The sequence below is a fragment of the Anneissia japonica genome, unplaced genomic scaffold, assembly GCF_011630105.1.
Source record: "Anneissia japonica isolate Jap-2015-1 unplaced genomic scaffold, ASM1163010v1 scaffold3940_len624931_cov186, whole genome shotgun sequence".
Lineage (NCBI taxonomy): Eukaryota > Metazoa > Echinodermata > Crinoidea > Comatulida > Comatulidae > Anneissia > Anneissia japonica.
Window position 1 is genome coordinate 237,953 of NW_022713530.1, and position 18,100 is coordinate 256,052.

At 35.0% G+C, this 18,100-nt stretch overlaps 2 protein-coding genes across 4 annotated transcripts in view; one reads left to right on the plus strand and one right to left on the minus strand.

Moving 5' to 3' along the window:
- Positions 1-14,705, plus strand: LOC117108454 (kelch domain-containing protein 3-like). Of its 3 annotated transcripts, none has more exons than XM_033250465.1 (10): positions 1-316; positions 3,440-3,621; positions 4,015-4,188; positions 4,287-4,402; positions 5,193-5,264; positions 6,734-6,947; positions 7,768-7,966; positions 8,538-8,617; positions 9,373-9,451; positions 9,767-10,374. In XM_033250465.1, the coding sequence occupies exons 2-10, from the start codon at positions 3,468-3,470 to the stop codon at positions 9,813-9,815; spliced, it is 1,137 nt and encodes a 378-aa protein (XP_033106356.1). In that variant the 5' UTR covers positions 1-316; positions 3,440-3,467; the 3' UTR covers positions 9,816-10,374. The 3 variants fall into 3 exon arrangements, with proteins under 3 accessions (XP_033106356.1, XP_033106355.1, XP_033106357.1); XM_033250464.1 differs by having other exon boundaries at positions 5-316; positions 3,435-3,621; positions 9,767-10,368; XM_033250466.1 differs by lacking the exon at positions 9,767-10,374 and adding an exon at positions 10,465-14,705 and having other exon boundaries at positions 9-316; positions 3,435-3,621.
- LOC117108482 overlaps positions 12,531-18,100 on the minus strand; it is a 22,134-nt gene continuing 16,564 nt past the window's right edge. Inside the window, exons 26-27 of the mRNA XM_033250497.1 lie at positions 17,393-17,575; positions 12,531-17,091 (exon numbers count right to left, since the gene is read on the minus strand). Coding sequence (XP_033106388.1) covers positions 15,379-17,091; positions 17,393-17,575 — 1,896 coding nt within the window. The 3' untranslated portion in view covers positions 12,531-15,378. The remainder of the gene's footprint in view (positions 17,092-17,392; positions 17,576-18,100) is intronic.

Genomic DNA, 18,100 nt, shown 5'->3' on the forward strand with positions numbered 1-18,100 from the left:
CACGGAAATTGCAAAAGTTGCAGTGTCTTTTGGTGATTGTGGCGTCTCATATGAAAATAGGTGCTTCCATTTTCAGGGTCCGAGCAATGTTGTATGAGAGTTGGTAGGATTGGAACATTTTATTCTTGATTGTGAACCAAATCAACATTAAAATTACATTGGTTTGTGCTTTCTATATCATTATAAAACCGTACAACCTTCAAACCAAGGCATACCGGATGAGAAACAACGCGTAAGGCGTACACAGACAAGGCTAGCCTAGCCTAGGCCAGAGAGTTGCAGGCCTCTAACACTAACTAGCTAGGCAGAGTGAGAGGTAAGTTGTTTGTTATGGCTAGCTAACAGTCATCTGGCCAGGGCCTAGGGTAGGCCTCGGTCTATTCTTTAATAAGAGAGAACACACGTTCCTTATGTGAGACTGCAAGAAGCATAGCGGCCATTCCTCCTAAAAATACATTCTTCCAAATCCTAAAGTGATCAATTTTTCTCCAAACACAACGTATAAAAAAACAAAAACAAAGCTGTTGCTTGTAGGCCTAGGCCTACAGTAAGTCCACAATGATAGTGTGAACTCATTTCGTGGTTCTCATCATATGTGTACTACGTTCTACTTTAAATCAATTAAAATTGACCCACCAATGTTTAATACATTACAGTCTTACAGTAGTTCTGGCCTGAATAAAGATGACCATTCCAGATTTTAGGAGAGAACTTAACGCACAACTTTCAGACATCCGCAGTTAATTAACATGACGAAATTACATTCTGCGTTCTATGTCGTCGCAAATCGAAAGCTCACTAACTATTGAAAGAAACCTCCTCCTACTGTAATAATATAATAATTTAATAAATGTTAAACATACATCCTACTATCATTAGATGTGTTCTGTTTTGTGTTGAATAGTGTGGCAATTACAGTATCGAAACATGGAACTAAAGTTTTACACTCGCTTCTAATCTCTTGATTTTACTGTACTAAGTAACTCCCTTCCCAACACAAAGTCAATCTGGGGAGGGCTGTTACACCACGTTGATTATGCTCTGTTTTCCACTTGTGACTTTATTTGCGCGGGTCGAAAGTGTCGGCTAGTGGATAATAGGCCTTTACATCACACAATGTTATGTCGGATGCTGTATGTTCCTACAGAGAGAGCGACACATAGATAAAGCCGCACTTATTCAATTTTTGAAGTTTTCCTGACGTATTTCGTAAACTTTTCTTTTTTTTTCTTTAGCTTATGACCCGTCCCATTATTTCTCCACTGGATTTACTCTTACAAGGTCAATTGCCGTACGATAGCAAAGTGTCTACTGCCCCCCTTGGTGCAGTAGACACAATCATAATTTCAAATATAGGAATATATAAATATTCGCACTATGTTGGATTTTTCTGCTTTGATTATGCAATCAAAATATTCACATAATATTGCTCCCTTTAATTCATGTATTCATTCAGTGTGCGAAACAGAATTTTATAGTTTGCGATAATGAGAACGAAAATGTGATGTAGTGGTTTTTATTATCGTTTACATAAGGTGGCAAAATCTCCCTAATGGTATTATTAACCTTTTGAAAGCATGATTCTATTTTATTAGTACTTGTCAGATTGTAGCACGTATTTAAGGTATAGAAAGGTTTTGATTTTCAGAAGTTATGACAAAATATGTAAACAAGGCAGTAAATGTCGCATGTACAACTGGCATAATATATGCCTGTAGAATTCTACCTAATGTTTAAACATCAATGATTTGGCCAATCACAGGGAATCTAGAGTACAATACTAATAATGTCTATTTTTGTGAACTGTTAAGCTTTGTCCAGAATATCAAATTTCCTTAGGCGAGACTTATTTAATTCCCTGTTTTGGGTACTTATTTTTTTAAAGATTATCTTAGGAGGGTGGAATAAAAATAAAAATAAAAATTTGTTTTCTTATTTAAAATTAATGTAAAATAGAATGGTTAAATGCTTCAAATTTATATACTGTAATTAGGAAGAAATCTACTTATCTTTGGAGATTTCAAGGCAGCGGAGGGTGTAATGAAAATAAAGAAAAACTTATTTTTTTTCTAAAATATCCACTTTTTCGTGGTGGCGGATGCGCTAATTAGCCAAAAATAAAATTGTATTTTTGTGCAAAATCATCAATATTTGCAGTCGTCAGGTTCGCTAAACAAGGTATAAAAAAAGGTCTTGCCTTATGACAAGAGAATGGTTGTATGCACATATATAGTCATAACTTAACCATATATAGTCATAACTTAACCATATATAGTCATAACTTAACCATATATAGTCATAACTTAACCATATATAGTCATAACTTAACCATATATAGTCATAACTTAACCATATATAGTCATAACTTAGCCATATATAGTCATAACTTTACCATATATAGTCATAACTTAACCATATATAGTCATAACTTAACCATATATAGTCATAACTTAACCATATATAGTCATAACTTAACCATATATAGTCATAACTTAGCCATATATAGTCATAACTTAACCATATATAGTCATAACTTAACCATATATAGTCATAACTTAGCCATATATAGTCATAACTTTACCATATATAGTCATAACTTAGCCATATATAGTCATAACTTTACCATATATAGTCATAACTTTGCCATATATAGTCATAACTTAGCCATATATAGTCATAACTTTACCATATATAGTCATAACTTGCCTATATGATGTGATGTCATCATGACCATATTTAGGCATGTCACTTGTTTGTCAAACAAAATTTGATAGTCTGCACAGGGCTTTAAATAAAACATTTTTATTGAGGAATTAGAAAAAAAGAAATAAATAATAATAATAATAATAATAATAATAATAATAATCTTTATTTTAATAAAGCGCAAACAATATCCATTTAGAATGTTCACACAGGCACTGTACAGAATTTAGAATAGAAATTTAGGAAAACAAGTACTTTATATGTAATATCAATTAAAAGTTAAATAGACATTAATAATCATCACAATTCAATTTAACACATCAAAACCTACAGTGAATAAATGACAACATACTAAGATTTAAAAATAGATATGACATGAATGAACAATAAAACACTAACAAATATTTTTGGATTTTTTTAAAAGCAAAACATGTTATGAAATTTACATCAAAAAGTTAAGAAAGTAAGATGCCATGCCGATAAAAACTACTGTACATCATGTATCTTGGAATAATTAAGTAAAATGCTATGCCGATTAAAACTACAGTACGTCATGTATTTTGGAGTAATGCGTAAAAAAATTCAGATGAGGCATTCAGTATGCTTATATGATCGTGAGTACTTGAGGTAAAAATTAATTGAGGGCGCTCACTTTCAGGAAACAAGAATATTATAATTTTCCTCATTATCTGAATGATTAGTCCAAAATATATTAAGTTTTCTTTTTCTAGTTTAGTAGCTATGTGAAAGTAAATCCATCCAAGATGCCAATGTGGACTCTACGTCTGGAGGGTGGTCCGCGACGTGTCAATCATGCTGCGGCAGCAGTTAACCACCTTATCTTCTCCTTCGGTGGTTACTGCACGGGCGACGACTATGCTAGGCGGAGGCCTATGGACGTGCATGTGTTTAACATTGGTAAGATCACTCGCATGAGTATGATGGTATACTGTATAACAATGGGACTGCCTATGCTGAATACACATCAATCATGTTTTCATTTAACCTTTCTTATTATTTTGTAACCCACATATGTAATTGAATACATTGGTATGCAGATGTATAAGACAGATCCGCATTAATTATTCTTTTAATTTAGACAAGTTAAACACATGTAGTTAAAAATTAAGTTTTGTCAATCGGGCATTTCAGGTTTGTGCTTAAAGTTACATTTTATGTCTCTTCAAATCCTTTTGTATGAACACCTAAAGAGTGAAAATGATGTGGTTAAATAAAGATTATTATTATGATTTCCTCCTCGTTAGTATAGTGAATTTAATTAAAAACCTTTGTGATTAATTATTATTTTAGAAACGTTGCAATGGAGAAAGCTGCCTGATGTAGACAGTAAAGATCCAAGCTTCAAGTGCATCCCATTTATGCGATATGGACACTCAGCTGTTGCATATAATGACAATATTTACATATTCGGTGGCAGAAACGATCCCGATGGGGCGTGTAATGAACTTTTTTGTTTTCAAACTGGTTAGTACCAATCATACTTAAAACACATGTAGGTGGCAGATATTAAAATGGCATGACTAGATGATAATCATTGTTGTTGGATTCTTTGTTTTTTCTAGCCTCTCTGAAATGGTGTCTGCCTAAACCAACTGGTGATATACCACCAGCAAGGGATGGACATTCTGTTTGCTTAGTAAAGAACAAAATGTACATTTTTGGTGGCTATGAAGATTTGGTATGTCCTAAATTGATTATATATATCTGGTGTTTACATGTACAACAACTTTGTTAATCCTGTAGCTACATACTGAGCACCATATCCACCAATCAGTGACTCTTGTCATTATCAAACCTGTCCCTGAGAAACATACCTGTCAATCAACAACTCTTGTCATTCTTAGACCTGCCCTGACCGTCACATCCACCAATCAACAACTCTGTCATTCCCAAACCTGCCCTGAGTATCACATCCACCAATCAACATCTCTGTCATTCCCAGACCTGCCCATGAGCATGACATTCACCAATCAACAGCTCTGTCATTCCCAGACCTGCCCATGAGCATCACATCCACCAATCAACAACTCTGTCATTCCCATTCCCGCCCATGAGCATCATATGCAATCAACAACTTTGTCATTTCCAGACCTGCCCATGAGCAATAAAATCCACCAATTAACAACTCTGTCATTCATTCCCAGACATGTCTGAGCACCACATCTACCAATCAACGACTCTGTCATTACCAGACCTGCCCCCGAGCTTCCTTAATCTTCTCATACTTATCAAATCCACATATCAAGAAACTTAATTCTGTATTCACCAACTGTATTCACCAACTGAGATTCACATCCATCAATCAGCAACTTTTTTAATCCTTCATTTGGCCTAAGCACAATATACACCAATAAGCAACTCTGTTAAGCATTGATTCAGTCCCTGATTGCAATCAACCCAATCAACAAATCTGTTCATTACTTGTTTTGTTATAATGAAGTCTCTCTTTTTCCATTATTTTTTTACAGTCGCAATGTTTTTCAAATTCTATCCATAGACTGAATATTGATAAAATGAAATGGAAACGGCTTACTTGTAGGGTAAGAATATTTAATTTTAAAATAATTTTTTTTTGTTTCTAATTATATATGTTTTAGACAAATAATATGACCTGATGTTTAGCATGATATAGGCTAGCCTAATATGGCATGTACAATTTAAAACAATGTTCTGCAAACCTTTAGGACTCGATTTCATAAATATTTCAGGTCTTTAACTGCATCTCACCCACCAACTGGCGACTATTCGGTTGGTATATTTTCCCCAAAAACTAAGTTGTTGAAATTCACCTGTTACATATCTGTTTTTTGTTTATTTTTTGTTTTTTTTAAAGGGGAACAGGCACTCCATAAAAACATAGCATCTCTAGATGCGCAGAAACGACACTTTCATACCCAGGGGTCCCAAGTCTCCCGGAAGTCGTAGGAGTCTCCCGGAAATTGAGACGACCTCCCCCCACTCCCGCTGGCCAGCACTAATCTCCAGGAAAGTAACCCATCTCCCGCCATTTTATAATATTTGCATGTTTTTACTAAATATTATCAATTGTCTCACTGAAGTCAGTGTTGATGAGTGTCACCATCTGTAGTATAGTAAAATATAATGTATTATTAAGAACGTTCATTTAACCAAATCTCAAGGAAGGGACTTTTTCCAACTTGGCATCCCTGCATACTTTAAAATCATTTTGTTAATGTCTTAATTTAACAATTAGAGGTTCAAATCGTAAAAACATGTTTTTTAAGCACTATCCTCGGCAGGTTTTTAGCCAGAAAAATGATATAGGCTGTCCAAAATGGGCAGCCTGTGGGTGTGGCACTGAGCCGATGCACGGGCCATGCCCATCTTTGGGAATCCCCACCGAATATTGGAACGAAAACAACGTACATTCAATCAATAAATGTTGTTTTTATTAAACGTAAATATGCTTTAGCTTTAGTTGAATGTAACACTCGATAGATTTGAAGAACATAAAGAATTTGTTAAAGGTAGACCAGACCCAATTATGCTAGGCTGAGCTGATTAGGCCAAGCCGTCCAAGCCGTCACGGTAAAAGTGGCCGTCCTAAATAATTGTAGGCCGTCCAAAAGACGGCCGGACGGCTCGCTGGCTAAGCCTATGATCATTGGTACACATCAAAGTTATTGGGCTCAACAGAGTTTCATATGAAAAGTACAATTAGGCCTAATCCAGACTGTAAAATAAGGGGTAAAGCTTGTGCGGCGAATTAAGTTAAATTAAGTCTAGAATACTGTTTATGGTCCTTATCTAAGAAGACTTGTTCCACCACTAAAAACATAGGCGAGTGTGCCGTTTGAACTAGTGCCGTTATTGCTGTACGTTGTGGCACACCTGCCTTAACTTCTCACCCATTCAAATTGCCATATGGGATGGACATAAAATATATGTCCATTCTATGGTTTCTTCAGCTTCCTATTTCAATTGTGCCCCCAGAACTTGACTATAATTGCCTTTTATTGTTATTGTATTATTTTTACCATTACTACAGGGCAATGCTGCATATTGGAGAGACTTCCACTCAGCAGTGGCAATAGGACAGTACATGTTTATATTTGGAGGTCGATCGGACAAAAATGGACAATGGTTTTCTGATAATGAATTTTATAGTAACAAATTAGAAGTGTTTGACACAAAATCTAAGACTTGGAGTGCTCCAGAAACGTGGAAAAGTGTGCCTGTAGGTAGAAGAAGTCATTCAGCTTGTGAGTGTAATTAAGTTCTTGTAAAGCAGGTGCTTGGTTTATTATCATCATATCATCAACATCATTTACATTATCATCGTAAACATCATCATCATCAATATCAACATTTATCATAACATCATCATTGTCATTCTCATCATTATCATCAACAATCATCAAGTTCTTATAAAGCAGGTGCTTGGTTTATTATCATCATATCATCAACATCATCATCATAAACATCATCAACATCAACATTTATGATAACATCATCATTGTCATTATCATCAACAATCATCAAGTTCTTGTAAAGCAGGTGCTTGGTTTAATATCAAATCATCATCATCATCATTAACATCATTCATATTGTCATCATATACAACATTTATCATCATCATCATTAGCATCAACAATCATCAAGTTCTTGTAAAGTAGATGCTTGCTTTACTATCATCAAATCATTATCAACATCATTCCATCATCATCATAAACTTCATCATCAACATCATCAACATTTATGATAACATCATCATCATCATTCTCATCATTAGCATCAACAATCATTAAGGTCTTGTAAAGCAGGTGCTGGGTTTATTATCATCACCATCAAATCATCAACATCATTCACATCATTGTTATAAACATCATCATCATCATCAACATCATCAATATTGATCATAATCATCATCATCCTCATTAGCATCAGCATTATCATGATCCTCCTCCACATCATCATCACCCTCATCAACATCATTATTCTCCTCCTCTTCGACATAGTCGTCAGATTTGAGCACAAGTGCAGAATTTATTCACTGACATTTTTACAAACTTTTTTCAACAGTTGTCTACTGCGATAATATGTATATCTTTGGAGGCTACAATCGTGTAATTGATGAACACTTTAACACCTTACATAAACTTGATACCAAAACAATGGATTGGTCAAAAGTTCAATTACAGGGCTCGTTAGAACCTTGCAAACGACGCCGACAATGTTGCGTCACGATGGGAAGTAGAGTGGTCATGTTTGGTGGAACCAGGTGAACATATATTGTATATTTTTTTTTCAAAATAGTTTGGAGAAAAAAAAAATCAAATTGCTCCATTTATATAGTGCCATTCCAACAGTCGTTGCTCGTGGCGCCGTGGGCTTAGATGTTGCACTTTTCTATAAATTTCTCGCCCTCCAAAGGGCCACTTAATGTCCTCTGCAGCCGGGTAAACCGGTGCATGATTGTCATCCATCCAGCAAATGTGTAATGTATATTTCTGAAAGCACTCGATGCTTGGGCTAGCTCGTACTGTAAATTCTTCTAATGCTTTGTACCGACTATAAAATTGTCTTCGACAAAAAATTGTTGCGTGCACATATATAGTCATGGTGTACCTATATATATATATGGTCAAGGTGTGATGTCATCATGGCCATGTTCACCAAAGTCATGTCAATAAAATTTGACTGTCTGAACCAGGCTTTAGGGTAACTCCTCATAATGAGACTTAAGCTGTGTTCACAGTATCACACATACAAGTTGTATGTGACAGAAATCTGTGAATTCCCTATATATGGACATAATGATATATTACACCCAGTATTTCATTTTTTTTCAGCCCAAAACCAAAAATGCAAGCAGATGGAACTGATGATGACAATTTACAAGACATGAATGATCTATTTATTCTTGACTTTGGTAAGAATTTTTTATATTTGTCATTGAAAGTACCACTAGTATAGGATGAATGCGGCTTCCGAGGATGTCCGATAAGAGATTCCTGAAGGGATCTTTTACAGATCCTTTCAGGAATCTGTAATCATCAAATCATCATCAACCTGAGGGCTATTTTGCTGATTGCTAAAGTTAAAAGGCATCAATTTTACAGTACCAATTATTTTTTTCTGGATGTACTTTTTTCCTAATTTTTTAGGGCTAGGGGCTGGTGGTCTGGGTGCATTACATATTCCAACAGAGGATCACTTTAAGTTATAGAATTTTTGCTAGCTCCAAGCCACTAACTATACTACTGTTTGGCTACAATGGTGTATTTGGTCTTGGCATTTAATCAAGGGAATTTTCATGGTTGGAGGCACAACAATATTTTTTTCCAGGCCTGGGAATGAATGCTAGTGATACTCATATTTCGCTTTCCTTACGGCTTTGTTTAAAGGCGTTTCATCACTTTCTGGAATACCACTTCTAGTTTTAGCAACAAAACAACTTAAAACAAGGGCATGCCGGCGTCAGGCGTGTTGCTCGATGCAAGATTCTTTGGGCCTGTAAAGTACTGAGACTTTATGAATGATAATCTGAATCTGATCATCACTTGTTAAACATGGCAAATGAAATCTGTAGCTGCAACAACACAGCAAAGTACTGTATATCTTTAAATAGAAAAAGAAAAACAACCTCATACTTTGGTATTTTTAATACTTTTGGTTTTTTTGCAGAGCCAAGTTTGAAAACTCTTTGTCAACTTGCTGTTATTAAATATAATCTTGACACTGCTGTTCTTCCAAAGGAATTGAGGTAAGAAATTAATATATAATAATTGTTACTATCCATTTCTTGATTGATTTATTATATTAGTTATATTTTATTATTTGCTTATGGTAATAAATTTTATTCTGTAAGTTTTGGTGTATGAAAAAATAAATAAATTGATTAGTGTTTTGATTTATAATTACATTGGTTATTTGATGGATTAATGAATTGATCAATTGGTTAATTGATGATTAATGGATTGGTTAATTGATAGTGTGCTTCTTTGATTATAAATTATTGACCAAACTAAATTTCTGTGCCATGATTAATTATGATGATGATTATTGATAATTTATATAGCGCCCGTATCCGTTTAATGGAAGACACTCATGGCGCTCCTCTAAATTAAAGTTGATTTACGAAGCAAGTTATGAAGAGCAGATAAGCACAAAACCAAATGCAGTTACAGTACCCGATACTTGGGTGAGCGTCACTCTCTATCCGGGCCATGTAGTTTATTAAACTGACACAAGAGGGAACACCTTTTGAAACTAATGGAACAGTCTAACATTGTCAATCAAACATAAGGCCTAAAAAGAAAAATTATTTGTTTGCCCTTTAATGCTGAAAATTGTATAGGAGGGGCGGACGCAAACAAGTTTTTTGTCACCAAAATTAACATATTAAATTGCAATGCTTGCAATTAAGCCTGTCTGATCACTATTTGTTTTGAAAAGGGTATTCATCAGACTGAATCAAAATAACCCATAATCGATATTTTGTAATGAATGGTGATACCTTACATCAGACACTAAATTTAGACAACTTTCATGCGCAAAATGGAGAAAAATAAAGATTGCTTTCTTAAATTTGTAAACAAAAAATCGAAAAAAAACCCTTTTTTTTAAAACGTCGCCCCTATTTTTTAGTGAGCTAGAGGTGAGTACTGGAGGGCAAACCAACAATTTTTTTTTAGGCCTAACCATGATCTTAGTGAGTGATGTTGAAGACTAGCCCAAAAAGTATGTGTAAAATATTGGTTTCTTATCATTTTTCAGAATGGAGATTAGAAATATGGTTCCAAGTAATTTACCTTGAAAGACAAAGCACACTGTTAATTACAACTATAGAGTAAATTCACCAACAATGAACTTTGAGGTACACAAGTTGAAATTTGTTTGGTACATCTGTGTGGATGTCCCAATACAAAGCGAAGCGTTATTTTTTTTAAATTTATAAAAATGTATGATAAATATGTAGTGGTAAGTACATAGCTTTACATTGCAATAGTGTGTAGGGTGATGGATTGGGCAGCGAGGAGTGAGTAAACCTTGATGATGAGATTGTTTAGGGGCAAAACCAAATACTTTTTGGGGCTTCTTACAAGATCTAGGACAAAAGACATTTTTTTCCCTGTTACTTTTCAGTCTTTTTTTCAAATTTTGGTGAATATGTCTGTTATAAAGTGTGGACTAAAGTTTAAACAAAGTCGACCACAAATTTTCTGAGCTAAAGCTGGTCACTATATCAAAGTTGCAACAACAAGTTGATGATATAACAATGTCATGTAGTTCAATGTTCTACAAACGATGGTTCAACAAAATATTTTCCGCGAAAATTTGGCAGAAATCACTAAAATCAGCCAGCTCAATTCAAGATAATTTGAAACATGTTATTTTGTAAAATAAATGAAGTCATCAATCTGCATACTTTGTTTTTTTCTTTTTGCAATGATACAACAAAGTAAAATGCGGCTACAATCGTTATTTTACATTATAATTTTGTCATATTATTTTTTTTGGTTTATGTATTGTTTACTTATTTTTTAAATCTGAATTTAAAGTGTTGCAAAATGGTACACTAGGGCTAGTTCTGTAACTTAGGCATGTATGGATAAGGGGGTCAGTGGGTCGTGATTCATGTCTGAATTTCCAAACTGGGTCATCAGAGTTTGCGGACACTGATGTACAGTCATCTGCGCATGTGAAGACTTTGAGTTGTCGTTATCATCAGAATCAAAAGACATAGTTTTGATGAAATCTACTGTATGTTGTGCAGAGAAAGAGTGATTCTTTCTAGGTTCACATTGTCGTTATGTTCACAAGTTTTCTACTGTCTGTATTTAGATTGTAAAAGACACATCTCTCATATTTATTTGAAGTTGCAACATTGTAAATGTTCTATAAATATTACTATACAAGGCTTACTGTAACTGATTGTTGAACTGATTAATTAGCATAATAATGTGACAGTATTGTATACTTTAGTACAGAGAAGCTGTAATACTTTTACTCATAACTTTGGCAATAATAAGTTGATTCCACTAAATGACCCATCATTTTAAAGCTTGTGGAGAATAAGAAAATATTATAAAGTTAATTTCCATTTTTTGGTCATAGATGCTGTTTTTGGGATGTCAAATTATTGTTTATTATTGCATTTTTCACGATTTACTTGAAATTGGCATATTATAAGTTTTTTGTTTTTATTTATTATTGTTATTACTGAAATAATAATAATAATAATATTGTTATTATTAATATTATTAATTTTTATTATCTTTATTTTCATTAATAATGTAATTATGTAATTTGAGAAACTCAGTGATATATAATTAATGATTATTATAATAATTTGTAATATAATTTTAATGATAATGATTTTAATTATTCCTATAATTATTATATATTATTACTTCTTCATCTGTTTTATCTTTCCAAAGTAGGATCAACGTAAATGATATTATGCATTATTTTCATTTATACATAAATGTTATAATATATAGAAATTGATTTTGTTAGGAGGTGGGGAGTAGGGGTGGTTACTGGCAAAATGACACCAAAAATCACTGTGAAATTTTAATCTAGATAAAATTATAACAAGAAACATTCTGAATAAGTATTCCATTTTACATTCGGTTTTTACAAAAATGAAATGTCAGTAGCAAAATTTTGTAATGTTTAGGCCTGATCTTAGAGGCCTGAGTTTTATAAATTTGGTTTATGCGGAATGAGTTTTTAAGCTTATAAATCTGTATGTGTAGCTAGCGACTCTTTTCAAAAATGCAGATTTGGACAGAATAGATATTTAATTGCCTGATAAAATGAGTGTAATTTTTACATACTGTGAAATTTTTAGTTGAACTTATATAAATTATAAAATAAACTTCAACGAACAAAAACTATTATCTTACAGGTACCGCAACTAGGTTGATGTGTAGGCCCATGGAGGGTATTAAATGTATATAATATATAAATATTCTGTCAATGTCTCAGGGTTTTCGGCCCCTGGAATTATCCCCCCCGCCCCCCCCCCCCCCCTATTTAAGGACCTTTTACAGGTAAAATTCCTGGCTGTATCCCTGGTTCCCTAGGGTGTTTTTTGGAGATTAGAAAATACCAAATTTACTATGTGAATTAGATAAAATGAGTGTTGGGGAGGAACAAATTATTGTAAAAAATATCGTGCCCTTAGTATTAATGTGCTGCACTAAAGTGGTATTTTTCTATAAGATGAAAAAAAAAAACAATTGCAACGTCGAGAGTTATGTTTACATGTATCCAAGATTATGCCAACACCTCTTGAGAATTTGTAATTAAAAACAACTCAAGGGTTAGATAAATAATGAATCATGATGCTATCAAACATGATGCTATCAAAATTCTATGGAAGGCAATTGCTGTCAAATTTAAATCATGATAACTTTTGATACTATTTACTGGTATTTTTCGTCTGATCCTGTTTTGTGTCTTATTTTTGCATACAATTTGGCAGTGTTGGACAGTAGCGTATCTGGAAGTGACATTATATAGCTGGTGGTGGCGTGATGGAAAAGTGGGTGGGGTATTCAGGGGCGGATCCAGAGAAAAGTGTGGGTAAGAAGGCCATGTGTGCAAAGTATGTGGGATAATACATTGTAAAATAAAATCAATACGAGTACACAAATTACTACTTCTATAGCGGTATCATGTAGTGCTTTCAATACCATTTTATTTTCTCACTCCCTTATTCCTTCTTTTTTAGGGGGATGCTTTATCCCCTTATGGCCCCTAGAGCCGCTGTATCAGATGTAGAAATGAGATGATATTAGTAATTATTAACTACTAGATTTTTTAATGGTTTTAGTGGGGATGCATGTGGACAATAACTTTTTTCAGGGGTAAGTTCGCTACCACCCCTGTATACCATTATTAGAATTTGAATTATATTAATCAGTCTGAGAATTATTTGAATCTATTAGTGTCTAATTGTATTGTATTAAAGTTTATAACGAATACTTTTGCAAGTTTGCTACATAACGCATTGACTGTGGATTGAACCATTGGAGAAGAAAACTCCTATTTAGCAAATACTCTAAATTTTATTTTGATTTTTTCCCCTAATCTGCTAGGTTTATTATTTGAATTATTATTACAATCCAATTGATATCTTCTTACATTGTATTAAAGTGTATAAATTCACATATATTGTAAACATTTCCTAGTGACTACATTACCTTTATTGTCCTATTGAAATGACATTGTTGTCTCTGAACGGCTATCCGTCATCATTTAATTCATAACTGAATTTTCCAGAGTTAAGCTACGTTCACATCAAGACCGGATCCTGAGTTGCTACGTTTTTTGAACGCTGTGCTCACATCGCACATGGTTATTTGGGTTAAGTACGTATGCGTTCAATTGGCTTGAACCAACCAACCAACCTTGTTGCTGATTGGTCCAGAGAAAATAAACCTATGATTTCACGATACAAATGGCTATCAGATCCATCGATCCGGATCCGGAGTCTGGATTGGAATCGTACAGTACGAATTTCATGTGAACTTTCCTATTTTGTACCACTGAACCTATTTTTCATGATTTTTTGTCCAGGCACCTGACCGGATCTGGGCTTTGATGTGAACGTAGCTTTAGTCTATATTTATCAAGTGACCTATCAGGAGTACTCACTTGCCCCACAAACTCATGTATTTACGTACAGTTACGCTGTCATTTTGTGGGGAAATTAGCAACAATATCTAAGAGGCAGGGCTCAATGGAACCTTCCAGTAGGCATTATGAGGACATTTTTAACTCAGTTATTTAAATCGGTAATTATTTAGATTAAATGTTTCCTACCAAATTTTTTTATTCATTATCTTGTTTTTAAATATACATTGCATGTGGATTTTGTGTAGGTCATTAAATTTATTTGTCTATTTATGTAAGATCCAAAGCAATGTATTAAGATATAGTGATGATATACGTCGCTATTGTTCAATTTGCAGCTGTAGGGATGAAATAAATGCCATAATATTAAAGGTTGTTGATTGTGGTTTTATTTTATTGTTTATTCAATCTAAAACGTAATAATAATTAATGTTAACGATGATGATTTTGATAATCAAAATGACAACATTATCATCGTCAACATTATCGTCGTCATCATCGACGGGGTTGTATCCAGTATTGCCATTTGAAGATGGAGAGGGGAATGCATGTGTGTACAAAAGTGTACCAACTGTGGTTCGCATAGAAACCTCTGATGGAGGGAAAGTGGCACTCGATATCTGGACCTTTTAGAATACAGACGTTCCCCAGGGATAAACAGGCCTATTCTAAACTGTTGAGAGTTTTCTGTACAGTACAAGTCTGCTGACTCTCTGGATAGAGATAACGTAGTTTATTATTTTGTTCTGTTATTTCATTTTTTAATAACCCATTAAAGTCAACGTACTAACACTGTTGCCTTACCCACCGAAGATTCAACAACGTTACAATATATATACATTCTGTTTTGGAAAGCTTGTAACTTTCACAACCAATATGGCAAAGCCAAATGAATTGTCCAATTAAAATGTTTATAAAAATAATACTCAGGCCCATAGTCAGGTTCTTCCAAGGGGGGTTTTCTGGGCGTGAGTTCCACGGTCGAAGCCCTGTGGGGTCGGCGAAACCCCCCCCCCCCCAAATATGGGCCTGATACTTGTATCTTTACAAACTGTTCTGTGAGTTATGTCTATTATCATACATGTGCTGCGCCAGTTGGCCATCAGATTGACTTCGTACATTGGCCATTCCTCCTGGGAATTGAGATTTGTGGAACAGTCTGGTTGGACGCCGGGCAGTGTCGTTGAAGTATTCATAATCACTGTTCAGTCTGGTGTTGCCTGTTAACGTGTTGTTTCTGCTGGACCCTGCTATGCTATGCATCCGGGTAATGTAGCGAATGCCTTCATGTTTTGTAATCAACGGTTCAAATGTGTGCATCACGGAATCTCGTCTGGCAAATCGTCGATAGGTAATGATAATAAGAAGAATGAGTAAACAGAAGCCAAGACAAAGAGCGCATATGATAATCCAGAGATTGCTACTATCTGCTTCCTTCACTGCTGTGGGATTCACACATAACGCTGAAAATTCTCTGAGAATGTCTGGGCAGAATTCGTCCATCACGCTTGAACTACTGCACTCATCGTAGAGAATGCAGGATACGTATTCATTCTTGAGAACTTCAGTCACGCCTTCATTAATAATAAAAAACACCATGATAGATACATTTGTCGGTGTATTCGATGCAAATAGGACGTATAAATTAGGAAGTTGTTCCGTGGACTCTACAAAGCTGTTGAATTTACTTTGAACAAACGGGTCTGTTGCATCCGAGCCTAAGTTTTCATTCAAGAAGTTAACATTCACACTTTCAGATTGCGGTGCACATATGAAACTATTTGCGGCTCTGATATGAGGGATGCAGTACTCATCGGCTTGGCAAGTGCCTTCTGAACAGACACCAAAAGCATATTGACACTGAATACCATAATAAGATGAAGGACATTGGCACGCGAAGCTCTCACCCTGCTGGAGGCATGTACCCTTCCCACAGTGTACAGCCTCGCATAGTGGTTGTTCGCCAATCTGGCAATTTTGTCCAGTAAATCCCATTTGACATTCACAGATATACTGTGTATAATCCGAACTGTAAAGACACATTCCATTGTTTAGACACGGTTGCGACTGGCATGGGTCCACTGGTGGTAACTCGCAGAGTTTCCCCTGATAACCCACTGGACAGAGGCATGTGAAGGAGTTAGCACCGTCAAGACACGGAGCATTATACAGACAGGGATTTCCATTAAGGGTCGCACAGTCATTAACAGCAAAACAGGGACTATCGCTGCTGACGTACCCAGGTTTACAGATGCATTTGAAGTCCGTTTTTGACAACCGTAAGCAGTTTGATTGAGGAAGGCACTGCGCAAATCCTGTGCTACAGGGGTCCTCCGGTAAGATTGACACTCGGAATATCCTGGTCTCTTTAACATCCTCTAATTGCATCTCACCTTTTATGAACAAGTATGCATTCTCTGTGTAATTAACCACATCTGAGAGAATCAGAATATTGTTTTCAGTCAAAGTGAATGTGCCATCGGAATCATCTAGTAATCGGTACTGGGGAGATCCATATGATCCTATACTGGAGGTAAATCGTCCAATTGGGTGTCCTGGTAGAGATAGCTCTGACACTTCGTTTCCCTCTAGATTGAAATCAGTCAGTCCAGTAACACTGAGAGTGTAAGCTTGTGTCCTGGATAGCATGTTGATGCCATTATCCACGACTTTTAGAATAACCTGAAGGAAGGGGTTGGAACCGTCGACCATCACTTCTGAGAGTGGTTGTTCGAGGATCAAAGAAGTACCGTCGACCTGCAATGATTGAAATTTCCAAAGGTAATTGCTAAAAGTCACTCCCAATAACAACCCAAAAAAGATTTGGTCAGTACACTGAAAACGGTCTCCTATTTATATGTTTTCTGTTGACGGAGACTTGAACCAATGGTTCAATTGTCAACCAAAGTATGAGGAAGTTAGAACAACTTTTTTGTTTTACTCAAAGGAACAGGAAAATATGGGCATTGGTGGGTTTCAAGTTTAAGTAAGATCATATCAAAATTGTCAATCAGCATTAAAACGTTGCATTAAGTCTTAAAAAACATCTCTCAAATACCTTGAATAAATTTGAATTTTGGCCTTCAACAGAGATGATGTGTTCCTGATCCATATCAGGATCATGTACTTGGAATTGGCCAATCACATATCCTGCATCAGCGTCAATCGGTACAGAATGGGTTCCTGACAGATCAACCCCTTCCGGCGGTTCATTGACATTATCAACAAAGACTGTTAATGTCTGCAAAATATTACAAAATACTTTCATTTTTATGAATTATATTTGAACTATATATTGTACTTCATTTTTTTAATTCGTTAGTGGTAAATGCAATTTAAGTTTGCAGCTTTGTCATCTCATGCAGAGTAAGTCATTTACTTGAAACACATTCTACGTCAGTTGAAAGCATACCGTAAGAAACATGAGGTCTTGTATTATGTATGACTGAAAATTATGTTAGAAAATTGAAAAAGAATGTTTTTTTTTTCTGCATTAAATACTCCGTTAACCTCTTACACGAGGTTAGTAAGCTCTGGACGTGTGGGCTAGATTCCCAACTGAATCACATGCAGTTTATTTTTGCATATATGTGGAGGTAACACGTTTGACTGACAAAATAAACATCCTTGTTGAATTTTTCTGAAGCAATACGGATTTCAAAATGTCCTATACGTTTAGAGATACCATCACTCCTATTTTTAGTCTGTGACTAAAACCTTGTCCAGATTATCAAAAACATGTGACATGCCTAAATGTGGTCATAAT